At 41.4% G+C, this 19,656-nt stretch overlaps 1 protein-coding gene across 1 annotated transcript in view; it reads right to left on the reverse strand.

Annotated features, from left to right (window-relative positions):
* Positions 1–212: 212 nt before the first annotated feature.
* ENPP6 (ectonucleotide pyrophosphatase/phosphodiesterase 6) overlaps positions 213–19,656 on the reverse strand; it is a 31,502-nt gene continuing 12,058 nt past the window's right edge. The window contains exons 3-8 of the mRNA XM_014264897.3: positions 14,613–14,724; positions 10,248–10,389; positions 9,178–9,357; positions 6,717–6,854; positions 3,728–3,851; positions 213–2,934 (exon numbers count right to left, since the gene is read on the reverse strand). Of these exons, the coding sequence (XP_014120372.1) occupies positions 2,711–2,934; positions 3,728–3,851; positions 6,717–6,854; positions 9,178–9,357; positions 10,248–10,389; positions 14,613–14,724 (920 nt within the window). The 3' untranslated portion in view covers positions 213–2,710. The remainder of the gene's footprint in view (positions 2,935–3,727; positions 3,852–6,716; positions 6,855–9,177; positions 9,358–10,247; positions 10,390–14,612; positions 14,725–19,656) is intronic.

The raw sequence follows: 19,656 nt of genomic DNA on the forward strand, positions 1-19,656 counted from the left end.
CAATTTCTGTGCAAGCAGCTGATGTGATGGTGACACAGGAGCCTTAGAGAAGTGGGTCTGGAGAGACCATCCAGGGCTCACCTCTCTTCTTAGAAATGCAAAATGTCTTGTCATGTCCATTGCCTAGTGGGGATGATGTGTTCCTGAATGGATGTTCAAAAGGTTAAATAATGAAATACATCTGGAAAAAAGGACTGCATATACGAGCTACATCATCTCATGTGATGCATTTAATGTCCTTAATTTACATGCTGACAACTTTGCCATTTCTAAACAATGTTATCATTCGTCTTTCTGATAATTAATCAGCACAAGCTTCAAACACTGTTTATCACACTTTGATGCAGCAATTAGACAAGAAAGGCAAAGTGTTGAAGGGAAGATTTTGGGCTATTTTTTTCTTCAAAAATCTTACAGTATTTACAAAGAAGTGCTTTTTCTAACACCATTTTTAGAATTATTCACTCATTCACAATCATTGTATAAAAACATCATTCAGAAATAGGTTTTAAAATACACCCACCTCCATTGCATAGTATACAGAAAAAAAGGCAAGAGTTAAGACACTTGATTTTTGAATGAGAACGTGAATTGATTCAGAGGTATGACATTTCTGAGGAAGAAAGATGCAATTTCCAAAAAATAATGAGCTGTAGTTCTCCTGAAGCTAGCAAGCTTCTTGAAGATCTGCCATCAAATTTTGCTTTTACAGACCAAGTACCTTTTACCATACACACAATGCTTGCATTAAGGTCAAACAAATCATATTGCAATTGGATTTACCCTTCAGTATTTGCATGTGGACCCTGACAAAAATGAGTTATACAAAGTACTCACAAGGATCAGTGTTGGTTTCATGTGTCATGGCCCATCCATGGAACAACTCAAGGGATCCAATTTGTTATTTTCAGTTTCTGTTTGTATAACTGAGGAGCTGAATGTACCCTTATACCTTTAGAAACATTTCTTCTGTAAGAAGACCGTGGCTTCTGCTCTCTGGTAAGACTTAAAATGGCACATTGTGGAGGGGTTAGCAGGCACTGATGGCATCTTAACCTGATGACTTTCAGACAAAACTTGGTAATTTAGTTATCTTGTATGCTGACTTAATTTTTTCTTTTTTTTTTTTTTTTTTTTCTTTAAAAATGTGCTCCAGTGATTTCATTGAGCCTGGTCCATTAAAGAGCAACAGGGAACTCTGAACAATAGGTGCTTGTTTTACAGCTACTGCAAATGCTTCGAAAGCACTAAATTGCCTTTTATACTCAACAGTCTAATAACAAAGCCTGATTTTTTCCATTTTTCTCCCAACTGATTTGATGGTTCAGTTGAACTTTAATAACACATTACATAAATCTTTACAGCTATTACAGAAGTCTTTTGTCAAGTTTAATTTGGTGTTTGTTTTTTCCCCCCCCAGTGTAATCATTCACCCTTAAATGCACTGTAGCACACATACTGGGATCATGCTTGTCCCTGGATCCAGAAGAGTTGTGAGTCCTAGAGGTTTGTTTTACATGGGGAGGGACCTCAGTCCTTCCAAAGGCAGTTGTTGCTGAAAGCTCCTGGTTCAGAGGTATATCAGATAAAGCGCTGTGCACTCTCAAAGGCACCTCTGGCAAACAACTCTATCCTCTCCTGCTGTTTAATTTAACTTTGTTGTTACAACTTTGCTTGTGCTTGATGGCCCATGGTGGAAAAAATCACCTGGATTAGCTGGGAGGGTGGGAGATCTATCAGTGTAGACCTCTCTCTCTGCTGCAGAATAAAGGGAATTGTGCTGATCACCAGGCAGAGGTGTAGAGAGCAAAAGCTGATAGAAAAGCAGTAAGTGTTGAAAAAACTTCAGAAATGCAATTGAGTATCGAACATGATCAGATGATATTATCTTCACCAGGAAAAGCAGAGAGGCTGTTAAATGCCAGCCTTCCTCATCCTATGTTCTCCTGACCCTTGTGTGTCCAGATGTCTATTCATTTTCCCACTGGCTTTGAAGTGGAGGATTTCTGTCACTTTCTTTTTTCCCAGCCTTTCCCACTGCTGTGGTCTGTGAGGAAAGCCTGGCCCTGGAAATGGGCAGAGCCAGGACTTGTGTTGGTGAAAATAAAGAAGCAAAGGCTGAGAGAAGCAGGATGCTCTCCTGCTGACCCACCTCTCTCAGCATTATGGTCCCTCAGCAAAGCTCTTGGCTTTTTAAAGACTGTGTCTGTATAGACAGGGCTTGGCTGGTGCTGTAAGGAGAAGATGGGACTCGGCTGCTGCTGGAGCTGGAGATGAAGGGTGAACCAGGACGATCCCAGCTACACACAGAGAGGTTGTCTCCACTCCTGAACTTCTCAGTATGGCCAACCAGAGTGAGCTCCTCAGTGAAAGATGCTGGGGTGAGATGTGTTTGATGATCAGAGATCCCCACGTGCACCCACCAGAAAACTTTGTGGACACCCAGCCAGGATTGTGCCCTCACTGGCAGTGCTGTAAATCTAGGTGAGTGACACCATTGTCCCTGGCTGTGTTTGGAGCAGCACAAAACCTGGCTTCATGTTAAAACCATTGTAAATGCAGGATGGGTCAGATTCATGCCTGGTGGAGCACAATGGAGGAGTGGGGGACAGCCCTCTATTAATGAAGCTATTATTCAAATGAAGAACTTTAAAAAAACAAAGAGAGAAGGATGGAGTTGCTGGTGACACTGAGTGACATTGTTCAGGGATCACAGTAAGGAGATGTGCCTGGAGAGCAGGGAGAGCAGAGCGAGTGCCAGGGCACAGCTGCTGCGCGGGGGGAGCGGTGCCAAGGAGGCTGTGTTTCGGAGCATGCACTCCACCCTGGACCAGGAGCCATTGTTGGGCAGTGGCTGTACTCCTGCCAGGCTGCACATGATGTTGTAAACATCCACAGATCGGATGGGAGGCGCGCGGTAGTTGGATCGGAAATCTGCAGGCAAAAGAGAGGAGTTGGCATCAGGCAACCCTGGAATGTGGGGTGCTGGGAGGCAAGGGCTCCTTTGCCTTTCTTGGGACTTACCCACCAGGCTGGGATGTGGCATGCTATACAATTTAGAGCATAGCTCAGCAAAAACGTTAATTTAAACAATTTTATTCATTATTATTACTCCTAGGCCAATTTTATTATAAAAACTAAAGAAAGCTCTGAAGTTTTAAGTACAGGAGTTACTTTACTGCATGTGCTTGATAGACATAATAGCCTGACATAATTGTATTGCACATTCTGCTTTCACTGGTGCAATACAATTAGCCAGGTGCTCTGCCTGGTGCTCTGCCCTGCTTAAAGGGCCTGATGAAGTAGAAACCAGGAGTTATGTGTCTGCCCATCAGACACATGGGTGAGCTGCAACTTTCCCAAAGAAAGTGCCCTGCTGTAGCCAAGTCTGAATTCCCCGACAAAAGCAGGATTCATGTGTTTCAAACAGAATTGAAAATTTAGGCCAAAATTTAGGAAAACATGGCAAAGATTTAGTAACTGCCCTGGGACATCAGAGAGAGGCTGACTAAATCCCTTCATATCTCTCTGCCCTGTTTCTTCAGCTATAAAACAGATGCAGTGCAACAACCCCTCCATTGTGAGGAAATCCTGTCATCTATTTGTAATTTTTGGGTGTCACAGAGTGCTGCATCAGGGTCCTGATGTGCCAGGGGCTGCAGGGCTGCAGGGGTGAGGGCCATGGGGCTGCAGGGGAAGTGGGACACCAGGGATGGTGGCACAGTACCTGGGCCATATGCGAGGAAGAAGCCTCTCATGTCCATGAGCTCGTTGTCGTAGCCATGCCAGCCATTCTGCCACGCCTCCTTCCTCCCCGTCCCGTTCTCCCAGTAGGGCAGCTTGTCCCTGCTCTGGGTGACAGCAGCAGAGCATGGTTAGTGCCTGCCTGTGAGCTGTGCTGGGCACTGTGGGGTGCCATATTGTGTCTCCATGTGCTGTACCACCCCTTCAGGCCCCACACTATGCTGTCACCTGCGCAGGAGCTCATGCCCAGGAGGGGTGACCCCTCCTGACAGGCTTTGCTGTCTCAGTGAGTAATCACCTCCCCCTCCACAGGGAGGGGAGGACAACTCATGTAGATTTCTGCCACAAGCACGAAGTACCACAGTCATATGTGACTTGTGTAAGGAAGGTGCTTTCCCTCTCCCCATGCCTGCAGCACTGCTCTCCCACCCAGCACCATGCACTTTTGTGGGTTTGCTGGGGTGTTGCTCTGCCCCACATGCCACTGACACCTTAAAAAAAAAAGTAATTTTTTGCTCCATTTGACTATTCAGCCTAATAATACAAATATTCCCCCTACTAGATATTTTCTAATCATTATTTCTTCTCCCCACTTGTTTCTGTATTAAAGCAATGAGGTTTGTTCCAGGGAACACTGGTTCTGACCTGAGACAGTCCCACTCTCTGTGGCCTGTGCTCTGTTTTATTTCCTTACTCAGTGGATCTATGCTTTATTAATTTATCATTATAAATCTTGTCCTTCCTAGCCCATACTGCACTTAATATGTACTCTTAAATTCCTTCCTTACTTTCTCCTGCTTTGTATCAATAGCTTTTTACCTTCAACAGTGCCATATCTGTCAGAGCAGCAGTCCCTAGGGGCTGATCAAATGCTGGACCAACCTGTCCATGAGTTTTTCCTGTCCCGTGCTCCTTAGGGGTAGCAGCAGACAGATGTGGCACTCCACATCACCCCAAAACTGTGGCAGGAATTTCACTTAAACAAAGAACATCAACTGACAGTTCATCAGACCCATGGCACTAATTTCTCTGATAATTACAGAGAAGGAGCTGCACAGTCCTCTGGAGTGTCCAGGTCTAGCCTTCTCACTCAGGTATAGAAGGACAGAAGATGCCCACAAGAGTTTCCCACATTCCCACTTTGGGCAAGTGCTGCAGCCCCTGCAGATGGTGAAGCAGATTAAGTGAGGATCCCTTTCCTTTTATAAACATTTATTTTGTCTGATTTTTATCTTCTTAAGAAAGAAAATTGAGTGTGCAATGTCTAAAGGATGGGGACCACTCACTCATGTGAAAGGAACAATGGCATATGAGCAGATCAGCTTTGATACAGCATGAAATCCCTCCTCATCCTGATTTAACCAAAACATAGATGGACTTCAGTTCCTATGCTCCGTGATGAGGGAAACAACTTTCCAGATACACCCCCTTTGTCTCTTTCAACAACCCCCACCATCAACAGAATCCCCTTTTTCAAACAGCTTTTAGCTATCCACTAGCTAACAGAGAGTTAAAAAGCCCTGGAGCATGACAGGGAAGAGCTGCACATCCTCTCTTCACTGGTTTGGGCAGGAAGTAGAATAAAAGGCACATTAATTTCTTTAAAAATATGACAGGAAACTTTCATTTTCATATCCCATTCACAGATAATGAAAATGTACTGAAGAGAAAGAAAATCTGACAGCATTAATGAGAGGACATTCTTGAAAATCAGAAACAATGGGAAGGAATGGGCAGAGAGACAGAAATAATTATCATAGCAGCAGTGTTTGCTGCACTGTTATTAAGGTTTGTCAGACTTCCAATGATTTTTAAAGTGCTTTTTTATTTTCTACAGACTATGTAAAAATGTTCGATTTTGAACTTTTGTGCGAGAGAGTTTAGTTGTATTTTTTAAAAATAATTTTGGAGAAAATGTTTCAGATTCCTACTTTACCTGTCTAAATCTTAACTCTGGCTTTTTATACTTTTTTTAATCAGATGTGTGGTACTCATCCAGCTGTATTCAAAAGCCATCCGTTTTTTTTAGAGGTGCATTTTTATTAAGCTGTAGGAACTATTATGCTAAATTCATGTTGGCTAGTGAGAAACGTTGTAGTGTGGACTGAGCAAAGCTTGGTGAGCAGTAGCTCTGAAGGCCATGAAAGGTGCTGAGCTGAGTTACAATCACCTACAAGACAACAAAGTGCACTGACTATGCTGGGACACAAAAGAAACCCAGGACTCTGTGGTTCTGTTGCCAACTTACTGAATTCATGCATGGCCTTGGGCAAATCACTTAGTACATTGCTCAGTTTACCTCCTTAAAAATACACAGTTGTCTCACCCTCTGAGCTGTGCTGAGCTGCAGTTAGTATCTGTAATGTGGACGTGCTCAATGGTGACACAAGGACAAAGTAACAACAACAATTCATAGTAAAAAAATAAGTTAGTATGAAAAATCTCTTCATGTTTGTGTTCTCTGCTTAACAAGTTACCAGGTTTTCAGTGTGTGCATGGGAATCTCTGAGGAGTAAATCTCCAGTCTGACCCTTTTGAGACTGGTGGGCTTGGGAGAAATGGGGCATTTTTTAGGACAGTCTGATGGGAGGAAAGCCAGGCAGAAGGAAAAATTGCCACAAGGTACTGCTGAATGGAGCATAATAAGGAGGAGGAGGATAATAAGGACTTGAAATGGTAACACTCTTTTTGTCTGAAATGAAAGTAGATGGCAATGGGGGAGAAAAAGAGTAAAGCAACAAAATTGGAATGCAAAATACAAGAACTACTGCTTTATGACAACAGAGAAAAAAGAGGCACCTTAACTATTTAACTGGTTCCTCTAGGATAGCTGCAATACATTTAAGTTCTTTTAAGCACACAGCAGAATTTGACATTAGTTTTGTAGTCAGCCCATTGACTTTAACTCAATGATCAGTAATATATTGCACCTTTCCACACTCCTGTCTAAGTATTTTGCTTCTATACTTTACCTCTACTATGAACCATCCTTCTTCAGCCACGAGAGTTAGTGGAGACACAAATTTTCCTTTTTTGTAGAAAAACCTGTTTGGAATATCCTGTATGTTATAAACATCCATATGTTCCACAGCTTTCAGTTTTTGATATATCTGCAAAACAAATGAATGTTAGAACACGATCTGGCTGTAAAATCATAAATACACTAATGGGTACATGGAAACACCTGGATTTACAGAATGGCTAATCCTCTGTAATGGCTAATCCTCAGCACATTCACACCAGGACTTTGCCTGTCCAAAGATCATGGCTGGACAAAACCTGCCTGTGTGGTTTAGGGGATTCTAAAAACTTGCATCATAAACACATAGGAATGCATGAATTCATGTATTGTGTGTATTTATAATACACATGTTCACAAATTTGTACATGTGAGTGTACATGTATACATTTGTACCATGAGTGTACAAATGTATACATGTAAGTGTTACCTGCAGAAACAGACCAGGAGAAACCACACCTGTGGAGACAGGAGGCAGTGAGTGAAGTGGTGAGACACTCAAAGGCACCATGTGTACTGTGGACAGGCATGGAAAAGAGATACCATCTTTTCTGTCTGCCACTCATTCCCTCTTTGTGCTCTTGAGTGGAGAATGAATGTCACCTCACCTGTGTTTCTGCACTCACCCACTCAATCACTATCAAGAGATTGATAGTGCTCAGTTATCTGCTGCGTTAGTTATCTGATGTGAGATTAATTAGCCAAAGCCTGCAGCTTTGAATCTGCACAATGCCATACAAGTGGTTTATTAATATTAATTATACTGTCTGGAATATAATCACACAAATGTCATTACACCACAAATTATTCAGAAAATAGATTTTAAATGCCTGGAAAAGATGTTCATATGCCAAAGACAAGGCAGATATTGGAGCCTCTAGACTCTATATTATTCTTTAATAAGTTAAATATAAATAATCTTCAGGAATAAATAGCTCAGTTCTTCAAAGAATGAAAGGTTCTTCACTAGCCTTTCAGCTAAGTCACTCTGGTGTGTATATGTGTGCCAGATATGTGCGCTGATGTGCAGTGACCATAAGGATATTACCAGGGTGTGATGGCACAATTTCTCCCACCATGACCAGGGCTAGAGAGTGGTCACCAGTACTGGTGCTTTGAAATGGGGTAATTCTTAGAGATGATAACCACTATGTTATAATATACTCCAACTCATAAACACAGCTCTTTAAAATTCATTAGAAATAGAGAATCTAGCTATTGGGAAACTGAAAATCAACTTCATTTTGCTTAAAAAACATCCCTCCAGTAAGAAATCCTAAAAAGAAATGAAAGAAGGAAACAAAACAATAGTATAAGGCATTGTACTTTATTATCCTTAGGAATATTTGGGTGTTTAACGAGAGAGAAGGATGTGCTGAAGAGCTTTGTTGGATGAAACCCTATGGCTGTGTGAAGTTGCAACTTGCCCTTGTTTGAAGGTCTGGCCTACAAAACCAGGGAGTTCTGGGTTAAGCACATCAATGCTGTGATCCCCTGTGATGCACTTGAGAGTGAATTGCTCATGCATGCCTCTAAGACAACTTTCAGTTCTGGCACTAATTTGAAATGTTCACAGTATCACAGACACACAATTCCTAAAGAGATTGGGTGCAAAGATCAGCAAATATTCTCTTTTAAAAATTGCACAGGCTACAATATACTGTAACTGGATGAAATATAATGTAGAAACCAAAATTATTTGCCTGGGGAACAACTTGCCCATTTTGTACATCCACTCATCTATATTCTGAGAACAGCAGTAATGACTCCTTATGCATTGGTTTTGGGTTAAACTATAATGTATTTGTCTATTAGTTAGAGAAATTACATTTTAATTCTTTTCAAGTGATTTTCAAATCTTTTCTCTATTGTTTTAATTTATCCCTCAAAACCCTGAAGTTCTAGCATTGAGCTTTTATGGTTGACTCAATCCAACATGCTTCATCAAAAATTCCTCCAAGGACAATATTGCAATTCTGGTCTAATGGAGTTGGTTCTTCAGTGGAAGTTTACTGGAATATAAATGCCTGAACCTGCTTCAGATGATTTGAACATCCTAGCTAGAGTGTCAATAAATTAGTCAATAAATTGACTAATATATATAAAATCCTAAAAGCGCATTTTGAAGTAAAATCTTTTAGCTATTTATCAGAAGCAATAAGGGTGGGGTTTAAAAGCATGTGTCCTTGCCATGTAACAGTGCAAGTTCATGCTTTTTAATTTGCCTGGGTTACTTTCCTTTGGAAACCAGCATCACAAGGATGTCACAGGATCCAAGTCTGACTCCTGATAAGAGTTGATTTTTGCACACATCTCTGAGAGCAGTATTTGGATGTTAAGAGAAAACAGAAGACACAATTGGCATAAAAACTGAGAAAACACAAAACTGAGGTGAACAACTAGGCTGTACTCACCTCTGCATGCTTGTCTGGAGCTGGCCAGAGGCTCACAACAGGACCTCGGTCTTTCATTTGTATGGTGTCACTCATATTGATATAGTTTTTCAGCTCAATCACTTTATCTGCCCAAGAGATGTCTGTCATCCCATGATCAGAGAAGAGGAGGACGTTGATATCATTCTGAAGGCCTTTGCTCTGTGAGGAAAGTGTATGACACTTTTAGGGCCATGTAAGAGCCTGGCACTGTCTGTGCCTGCTGGAAAATGTAAATCACCTTTTGACCTCCACTGTTTCTGTGGAAGTTAACCAGAAGGATCATATCCATCAATGTCCTGCAATGTGCTTTGCCACCACCCATAATGGTGGATACCCACTTTTACTTGCTGCTCTGGAAGAGTCCGACAAGTTAGCACCAGAGTTTTTCCTAAACAAGTCCACACAGCAATTTTGCCATGATACCACTTGTGGAAGGGGTGTTTCTCTCTTTCCCTCCCAAACATGAGCACTTGGCATTAGAGCTTTTAATATTTAGTGAAATTGAAGATGCATATTCCTCTCTTCACTGAAACACATAAAAACTCCAACATGCATTTATCATTGTCAGAAATATTCATAGAATTACTATTTACCCAAAAGATTTTCTTACTGCAAAATCATTTCAATAATGCTTTTTCTAAAACCAAGTTTAAAGTACAGAGTTCTGAATGCTGTCATAAAAGCTGCTATAGAAGTTAATAGTCTGATTCCACAAACCTTAGGAAACACAGTTTTGATTTCTTCACCTACAATGAAGTCTAGCTGGAAACACAAGTCATAAACAGAGCAACATGTATATTGGTTTGTGGCTTCCTGTGGCAACTGGTATAAATCCACCAGGAGGGTTATAATGCCATCAATGAAACTAATAATCAGGGTAATGGTGCCTTGACTTCCACATGAACTCAGTAGCCTTTTTCTCAGGAAAGAAAAATTTGCAGCCACTGCATTCAGTTACAAGTGTTAAACAGGCTCTGGGCAGTGCCACAAGGACCAGTTTAAAAGCCTCCAAAGGCTCCCAGGAGCTGGGTTTATTGGAAGCCACTCACCTTGATGAGTGAGATCATGTTGCTCAAGGCTTTGTCCACTTCCTTCAAAGCGTTCTTGCGCTGCTGGGACGAAGGGCCGTAGTGGTGGCCTTCCACGTCGATGCGCTCGTAGTACACCGCAGCCATCTCGGCGCTGTTGTTGCTGGGGGTGGGACAGAGGGCAAGGAGTGAAGGGCTGACACACATGGAGACCTCCTGGCTGCTGGCACTGTTGTCTTCACAAGCACGTAGAGCCACAAACCCCCGTTTTCTGCTTGCACCCTGTGCTGTCCTACCACCTGTTGCACTGCTGGGCTCATTATTCACCCCCAGAGTCTCCTGAGTTTGCCTGAGACTCCCATCAGAGGCAGCAGGTGGAAACTGCCATGTGCAGGCTGGCCTGGCAGTCCTCTACTAACCTATTTGAATCAGGAAAGAAGCTTTCCCTTTAAGAACAAAGAAATTCTGATTTCTGTGCTGAATGCCCCTATTAAAAGGATTATGGGAATTACCAGTCAAATGTGCTTTAATTAAAGTTTGGCACTTCTGGCTTTCTACTGTGTGAGGTCTTCCAAACCACAGAGGTCAACTCAGGATGTGCTCTGTCTTACAAAATACCAAGCAGTATGAACTGGGATGAGATTTTAAGAGGGGGTTTTATTCAGGAACATGAGCAAGGGAAACAAAGGTAATCTCAGAATTGCACAAGTTTAGCTGATCACACCTTTCTGTATTGATTGCTGTCAGCCTCATTAGTGGGGATAGCACACACATCAGTGCTTAATTTCATTTTCATGACCACTTTACTGTTCTCTGTAAATCTCCCTGAGAGAAATTGTGTGGATAAAATCACAAACCTATACTCCTGAACCCAAACCCAGTCTTTTTGTGCTGTACTTAATATATGGCAGAGCATGCCATCCATATTACATGCTCTCATCCATATTAAGATCTCTACAGAAAGACTTGTTAGTCCAGCATGTCTGATTAAAGACACCTGGGTAGTCTGGTGTAATTAGTGGGACAGAAGAGGCAAAATCAGAGATGAGGGATTGAGTGAATGAATTAGAGCCTGTCATTTGCATTTTTCAGTTTGTAGGAGGCTCAGAGGAGCAGTCCTGCGAGAAGCTGAAGATGTCTGCTGGGGTGGGAATTTCTCCACTGCTGGCCCTGCAGAACAGTGATGTTCCTCACTCTTCAAGGTTTTAAAATAATTTAAATGAAGCGATGCTTCCCTCCCCCCAGTTTCATTTTAAGCATTACTTTCCATCTGTATTAGGCATAAATTATTTTTTAAAATTTGACCCTGTAATTTCTCTATTGCATACACAGTCATTGAACCTATTGAAATAGTTCTCTTCTGCTGCAGTACCTGTGTTATAAGCTACTTAAACTAATTTATGTCTTCTCACCTATAAGTAAATTATCATTTTGACCAAGAGAGAAGCTAAGAAAGAGATTTATTGCATAAAGCAAGTGATCTCATTTAGGCTGTGGTGAGATTTCTCCATGAGGGCTCAGTGCTGTAAGGAAGAATATTTAATTACTTCAATGGGACAAGCTCCAGTAATGCAGCATGCTTAGGAGTTTGCAGGATTTGGTACAGCATGTCTGGGGCTTGACTTTGTTTCAATTTTTGCCTGTTTTTCTATGGAAAAAAAGGGTTTTTCTAAATTTTTAAGAAAACCCTTATCATGGCTTACATGGGAGAAGTATTCTGTCTTCAGACAGAAGTATTCTGTTAGTCCTGTCTTCTTCCATCACCAGTAACTTTCCAAATAAATGACTTAGAAAAGAATGCTGAAGAAAGTTGGACAGCATTGATGGCAACACCAAAAAGTATTTTATATTCTACCAGCATGCTTTGCAAGTACAATGCAGACCTCATGACACCTCCCCAGGCAGGTAGGTAGATTACAACAACCCATAAGTTACAGTTGTTGAAAAGATTCAAGGGAGGTTTTAGTTTCACTTGCCAAAAACAGATGCTTGACTTTGTTTTGAATATTCTTGGTCCAAATAGTGGTCTTGAAGCACCTGTTTGAAAAGACTGGAGAATATTGCTGAAGGATGATTTCCTGTGGTTACAAGAGAAGCTCAGTGGCTCCCTGATGAGTTAGGTACTTCACCCTGGAGTCCCTGCAAGGTTTGCTAATGGTGGGAGCCCAAGTGCAGTCCTTTAACTACTGATACCTGCCATTAGGGCTGCTGAGCAAGGCACTGCTCCAGGCAACAGACTGCCCTTGCCACAGGCTGTTTTCTCACATACAGCTAAGGACAGTCTCAGCCTAATGGGCTTTTCCAATTACCTAGGGTGTGGAAAGGGAACACCACACTGCATATGCCAGCCTTTGAACAGCTCCAGAAGTCAAAAGCACTTGTGAAAGATATAGATAACAAGCTGAAGACTCTTCTACTGGAGATGCTAAATCCTCCTAAATGAATATGACTACAATAAAAGCATTTCAGAGACTTTACTTCTCATGGGCTGGCACAGCAGCATGGAACTTCTTCTAAATCTTAAAGAAATAAACAAAGTGGATGGATGAGAGAAACAATAAGGAAAACCTACCAGATTTTAAATATTTTCATTCTCTACCCTCCCTTCTTAAAGTCCCTGCAGTATTCACACCCAAACCTGATTATTAGTTTTATGTGAGAACATTACTTTTTCCTCTTTCCCACCTTGTTGGATACAGGGCACTTAGTTTAAAGGAAAAGGAAGAAATTCACCAGGGATGGTGTGTAAACAGACACCAGTGACAGGACCTCCTGCTGCACTGGGATGATCTGTGGGATTTGGGCACTTCAGAAGACTGTAGCTGTTATTTATGACATCTTGGTGGCAGGGACTTACACTTTTCTTGAAATCATCAGCTTTCACCTCTTCCAAGTTGTTCCACCAACACTGTTGTGTCCCTTTCCTTTTCCACCACAGACAGCAACAGGCAGCTTTGTGGCTTGGACAGAACTAGCTATTGAAACTCTCCAGCTACCCAAAAATAACAGCTTGAAGGGCTGGTACTTTTAGCAGTTTGTGTCTCATTTTTCACTATGTTCACAATTACAGAGCTGAAAAACAGCACTGAGCACCCTTACACACTGTGCTTCACAGAAACCAGGCAAGAAGCTTCAAGTATATCTTGACCCATCCCAAAATGATACCAGACCAAAAATCTTTCTACATTAATTCTGGATTTCTACCAGAAGCCAAAGCTGATGTCTGTATTACATCTTCCATTCCCTTTTTTATTCACTGAATTAAAAGCATTGCAAAAGCTCCAGAAAGCCTCCTATGACACATATGGCTTCCTCATGTCACATGCAGGTAACTTTCTTTAAATCTAAGCTAAATAATTTCAGGATAAAACCTCTCACATGGTCTCAGAAACCTTCTGTCTAAGCCCATGCTGCAAACAACACTTATTTGTGAGCCTCTGTGCAGCAGGACCCAGTGTGCAACTGGGAGCAACTTCCCCAAGAGCACTCTCATAATCTTGGAGCCTTTATTTCAGGAACAATCAACACTCAGAACCTGAATACAAAACTTTTTGGATTCAAATTGCTATGACCATTGCAAGTATTGAAGTAGAAGGGTCTCCTAGGATTGGATTAATTATGGAACCAACAAGGCTTTAAAAGGAGGAGCTCAGTTATAGTTCAAGTAAGGCTTTGGTGCAGCATGTGATGGTGCAACCTTCCCTGATTTTACACCCTATGTGGAATTGTCTCTTGTAAATGTTTGGATGAGAGATAGTGGAACTTGAAAGCTGGGTCTGGAGCATACATTTTTCCTAGCAGTTGTCTGAGAGATATATTCCCATCAGTTGGACTATATGGCTGTTGTAGGACCCTCCCAATAGAACTATTCTATTCTATTCTATTCTATTCTATTCTATTCTATTCTATTCTATTCTATTCCCATATTTGCACGAAATAAATGCCCAAAAATATTTGGCTTGAGATGTTCTAAAATGAAGAAAAAGCCAGACCATCACTCTCATAAACAAGTGACTGGAGCTGAATTTCAGAATTTCCAAATCCCCTGTCTAAATACAAGCATTTCAAAGCCTTTTCTTGCAGGAGTAGACATGCAAGGCTTCAGACTCATCCTGAAGTTGTTTGAAACAGCAAATTACAAGCAATTAAGTCAGGATGTCTCCTCCTTGTTGCAGACTACACCGAAACAGAGGAGCACATCTTTCCCTCCGCTCTTAGTGTAAGGCCCTATTTCTGTTATGGTGTTGTTTCTATGATGATACTCTAAAGCACTCTTGGCCCTCCTCCTCCTACCTGGAAGCTCATCCTGAAAATTTCCCTGACAGTAAATCCAAAGATTTGTCCCAGAGAGAGGAAACCCCACACTGCAAAAATCTTGTGACGTACCACAGAGACTCGAGGGCATCGCTGATGGCGTCTGCGAAGTTCCTGTCTGTTGGGACACTGAAGTACTCGCGGCAGTAACTTGGTCTGACTCCAAGGATTTCCACCTCGCAACCTACGAGCAAAAAATGTGGTAAGCTCTGCTATTTCACCTTGGTCACAGACCTCACACCCTGGTGTGCAAGTTCAGGTCTGTAAATTCCCTGTGACATTACTTATCTTATGCCCTCCCTGCAGGAAACCATGGGGTTGGCAAGGGAAAAGGGGAGAGAGGTTGGTTTGACAAGTGCTTGTAGCAAACTGTACATTGCACTCTTTTATTTCCCTCTCTAAAAGGAAGGTCTCTGTGCGACCTGCCCACAGTAAAATGCTTGATTCCCTTGTGGCAGACCAGGGAAAAAACTGGTCTGCCACAAGGGACTACCTAAATCACCAAGGGTCCACCTAAATCACCAGCTTGTTTATATTTTAACTTCTGTGGCCATATAGCCTCATTTCCAGGCTTCCAACATAATAGATTTAGATATTGTTCTCTGAAACTTCAGCAAATACTTTCCAGTTAGACACACTGTATCTTACATTGCAATATCCTCTATAAAGTGTATTTTATGATGTGATACTGGCTCTCCACTATTATATCTGTTTCCCAGGAGGTCTTATTAAAACAGTGTAAACCAATTAACTCTCTTGGTAACTGGCAGCCTTTCTTGCAAAATAAAGTCTGTTTTGTAGCCTAAAAATTTATGGCAACAAATCCTACAGGAGAACATGGCCTTGAACATAGAAAAACATGTTTTTGTGAGGTTTCTTTGCCCTTTTGCTCTCCAGTTACTATGCTGCTGAATAATATTAATATTTAAAAGAAGTATGCTTCCAGAAACACTGGATTAATGCCAATCATCATTCCAGAACCCCAGTCCTCCCATCACAGTTAGACATTTTCTGATGTATTCAGAAACACATCAGAAAACAAGGGCCACAAGGAGGAATCAAAACCAAAAAACACCACCTTTTGCAAAATGGCCCCTGCATACAGCAACACAGTCTGGTCAAAAAGGCAGCTCTAAGCCAAAGCCTGAATCTGTACATCTGGGTCCCTCTGCTTCTTCTTTGGGAGGAAAGTGAAATGCATTAAGGACTGTCATATGTTGACTTGTTGCTTGGGGTGTGAGAAGGAGGTGTAAGTACAGGCAGGGCCCTAGAGCAAGCAGAGCTACCAACAGAGGTGATTTACAGTGGTTTGCTTACTGGGACACTCAATAAAGAGAGTCTGTCAGCCTTGCATCTCAGCTCCCATGGGCTCACATCACTCAGATGCAGTGCTGGACGCAGGGAAAAGCACACCGCTTGCAGGCCAAGATGGCTAGGAGTCTTCTGATGTGATAGTTCAGGACTACCATGAAAAATTAGAAAAACTTATGTGTTTAAGCTAAGGAATTTTTTAAAACCTTCAATGATTTGCAGAAAGCCAGATAAGTCAGATGGAAATTATATTTTCCAAAAGTGAAAGGGCAATAGCACACATGACAGATTCAGTCTCTTCACCTGTGGTAGCAGCTCCCAGGTCTCCACATGCTCTGTGTGTTTCAAGGGACCTCATCTGTTATGATTAATTAATTATTTGCAATAATAAACATCTAATGTAGTCAACTGATTTATTTTCCTGTAAAAACACATTTGCCTACTCTTGAAGCTATATCTAATTTTTATTTGTATCTAAACTGTGGGATGGGGCTTACTTTTCATTCTTCCCATGTTGCCCCAAACATAGGATTTACTCTTCCACTTTCTGCATGAAAATACCTCAGTGTTCATCTCTCCACCATGATTCCCCATGACAGTTGTCTACAGCCTGGATAAGCAGCCAGCAGATTATGTGACAATAACTCAGTCTCTTGATCACCCCGCAATAAAACTCCTTTACATCTGCACACAGTGTCCCCAAGAAATTACACTGTGCAGCAGGGATGGGTCTGAGCTGATACTGAACCAAATCATCAGAAAAATGTATTCCATGAATGGCCTGAAGTCATACCCAGGAAGTCCCTTCCCTGAGGGCTCAGAGATCCAGCCTTTTGTAGGGTGTCCTGGGTGCTACCAGCAGTAAAACAAGGGCTTTCGGTTACCTCAGATGCTAGAGGTGATGCAATTGTCCTCTCCAGGCTTTGCTAGTATTTCAGGATTGAATTGGAACTTTGGAGCCAATTTCTCATTTCATACTTGAGTCTGGCTCAAGATTGTCTCCAAAACCAGGCAAGAAGTTAAGAATGAATTTGGAAAGTTGTTAGAAATACCTTGTGTTTAACTTCAGCTGGATAACTGCTCATAGCCAGTGACTAATATGATCATTTTCCCTCTTTTTTCCTTCAGATACTGACATCAGATTGTAATTTTCTCAAATAACTTTCTTCAGAATTACTCATGAGATAATTTTAACTGGGAGCATTAACCTCTTGGGGATCTGGGATATTTTAGTTTCTGAGTTATCTTTGCTATTTCTAGGTTCTCAAGTGATGAGCATGACGTAAAAGACTACAGGGTAGCAACAATTAGAAATCATTTAATCATTTTGGCCATGAAATAGTGGTCTTCAAGTATGCTTTTTTTTTTTTTTTTCTTTTTCTTTTTTTTTTTTTTTTTTTGCCTCTATGATGAATAGAACTTAAATTAGGGTTTTTAATGTTAAGGCTTGTTACAAGTCCAAAATAGTGGCTATGAAGACCCTTTAATATTTAAATTTCGTTTTGGAAGAGGCCAGGACAGATGGTAAGTTTTTTCTTTTAGATATTATGGGAAAGAAAATTTAAACAGATTTGGAGGCAGCCAAAGGGAATGCCAAGTTTTTCTTGGTTAAACTACAAATAGTTAAGCTGTATTTACTAAGATGTAATGCTAGATCCCTCTGCATAGTTTTGTATGATGCTAAACCTTTATTTAAAAACCTGAACTACTGGAGCAGGAATAAGGACTTCTTTCAGACTGATAAACCCCTCTTTATCTGTCTGACATGGAGACCAGAATCTCTGCCAGCTTTAAATTACATTTCTAAACATTTATTTAACAGTTGGACACTTCATGTCATAACAGAAGATTTTGAAAACTTTCCAGACTAGCTGTATGGTCTGGTAAATATTATGTTTAAATGGCAAAAGTTGAGTTTAGAGTCTTTTTTCTTTCCCCCTCTGTCTCTTATTTCAGTGTTTAGAGAAGTTGTCACTGCACTTCAGCTGAAGTAGTTGCATGGGCTGCTGGAAAATGAAGGAGCTTGAGCATCTGCGATGATGGCACTTACTGGGCTGAGGGCAAGGACCACTCCAAGGTTTTGACCAGGATGCTCTTGCGCTCCTCTGGGCATTCTCCACCTGCTGGAGCAGCAGTGCTTCGGACAGGCAACCTGGGGGTGAGGCTGTGCCTTTCACCCCACACAGAGCATGAAGAAAGGAGAAAAACATCTCTACAAGGCAAGGCCTTATGTTCTGGCAGAAGTGGTGTTTGGGACCCCCAGCATGGTGATAGTTTGGCTCCTCTGCTTCTAGAATCACAAGATTTCAGGTGCATTCTGCTCATGAGTTGTCTTTGCTGGGTTTATGTTAGGCTCACAGATAAAGCTGTGTGATTGTTTGCATCCCAGAGCTCTCCTGTGTTCTGTGTTCCTGTGTACTGGGGTCTGGATTTTATTTCTTTGGGCAGGGATTACACATGAGAGAGGAACATAGGGAAGAAAATAAAGCAGCAGATTTTGGGTTTAGGCTTTGCAAAGCTTGGAACTGGCTCTGAGGAGGAAATGACACTGGTAAAAGTTAATCTTGGGAATCAGCACTCTGGTGTTTCCAATGCATTCCTGCTATGGTTCATTGATGTTGTTTGTCTTTATTGATAGCTACAGAGAAAATAGCATCTTCCAGAACAAAGTGGCTACATATTGCAGCTCCTATTGTTTCCCAAACTTTTCTGTTTGGATTTTTATCATAATTGCAAGATTCATTACTAAGCAGCAGTGTGTATTCATGCTGGAAAGCTAATCACTAATAGCAGATCATATGCAGTACAAATGCCTTCCTCTACTCACCTTGGTTATTAAATCGTGGGGTTTTATTTTCATTTTGTTTGGTATCGCTCCCCATTCAAATGGCTTGTTAAGAATTTAAGCTTTAAAATGATAGCTGTAGAATTTTTAGAAAGGATTTTGTCCTTGCTATGGAACAAGAAAATGCTTGGGAAAAAAATCATATAGAGAAAACGTAACAAATGCTGTTGCATTTGAAGAGACTTCTGTTCACCCCAGTTATAGCTGGAGTCCTGCTGCAGCCCAACCGCCCTGTATTTCAGTTCAGTAGTTCCATATTTCACTCTGCTTCCTGTGTCTGACCCTGTATGGCCAATGTGTCCTTTGAGACCACGAGCACCCTGAAAATAAACATGTGCTTCATGCTTTTGCTGAACTGAAGTGCTGATGGCTTTGCCAAAGGTCAACCATCACAGATAAATAATTAAGGACAGACAGAGTTACATGCCACAGTCCACAGCTAAAATGCCAGATCCATGCAAAAATTCCCCCTCTGTGTCATAAAGGAGTTCAGTGCATACACTTGGGAGTATAAGCACTGGGGGAATGGGGTTTCTCTTGTTCCTTGCAATTTTCAGCTAGAAATTGCAGGTAGAGTGAAAAGTATACATATATATACGGGGATACATATATATTCCCTGGGAAACACTGCTCAAAGGGCAACATGAAGAAGCTAGGTGAAGTCCAAAGGCATTTAATGGAAAGTGATACTGGTTTTTTGGATTTCAGCAGCTCTCTGTAGGCTGTTACATCTATTCAGTACATAATTATACCTATTGAGAGCAATTACAATAGTAGTTAAAAATGAATAGTCTACAGAAAGAGATATTTTTGTAAATTTTTAGAAGAATTCATACATTCTTGTATAATTTCTGTGTCCTACTATTTGCCTTGCTGTTAGATCACTTGAGACATCTTCAGTAGGAGGCAGCCTTTTCTCAGGGCTGATGTAAACTCTTTGACTGCCTCCGAGTCCATAAA

This window comes from Zonotrichia albicollis, chromosome 5 (genome assembly GCF_047830755.1).
Source record: "Zonotrichia albicollis isolate bZonAlb1 chromosome 5, bZonAlb1.hap1, whole genome shotgun sequence".
In the NCBI taxonomy this organism is placed as follows: domain Eukaryota; kingdom Metazoa; phylum Chordata; class Aves; order Passeriformes; family Passerellidae; genus Zonotrichia; species Zonotrichia albicollis.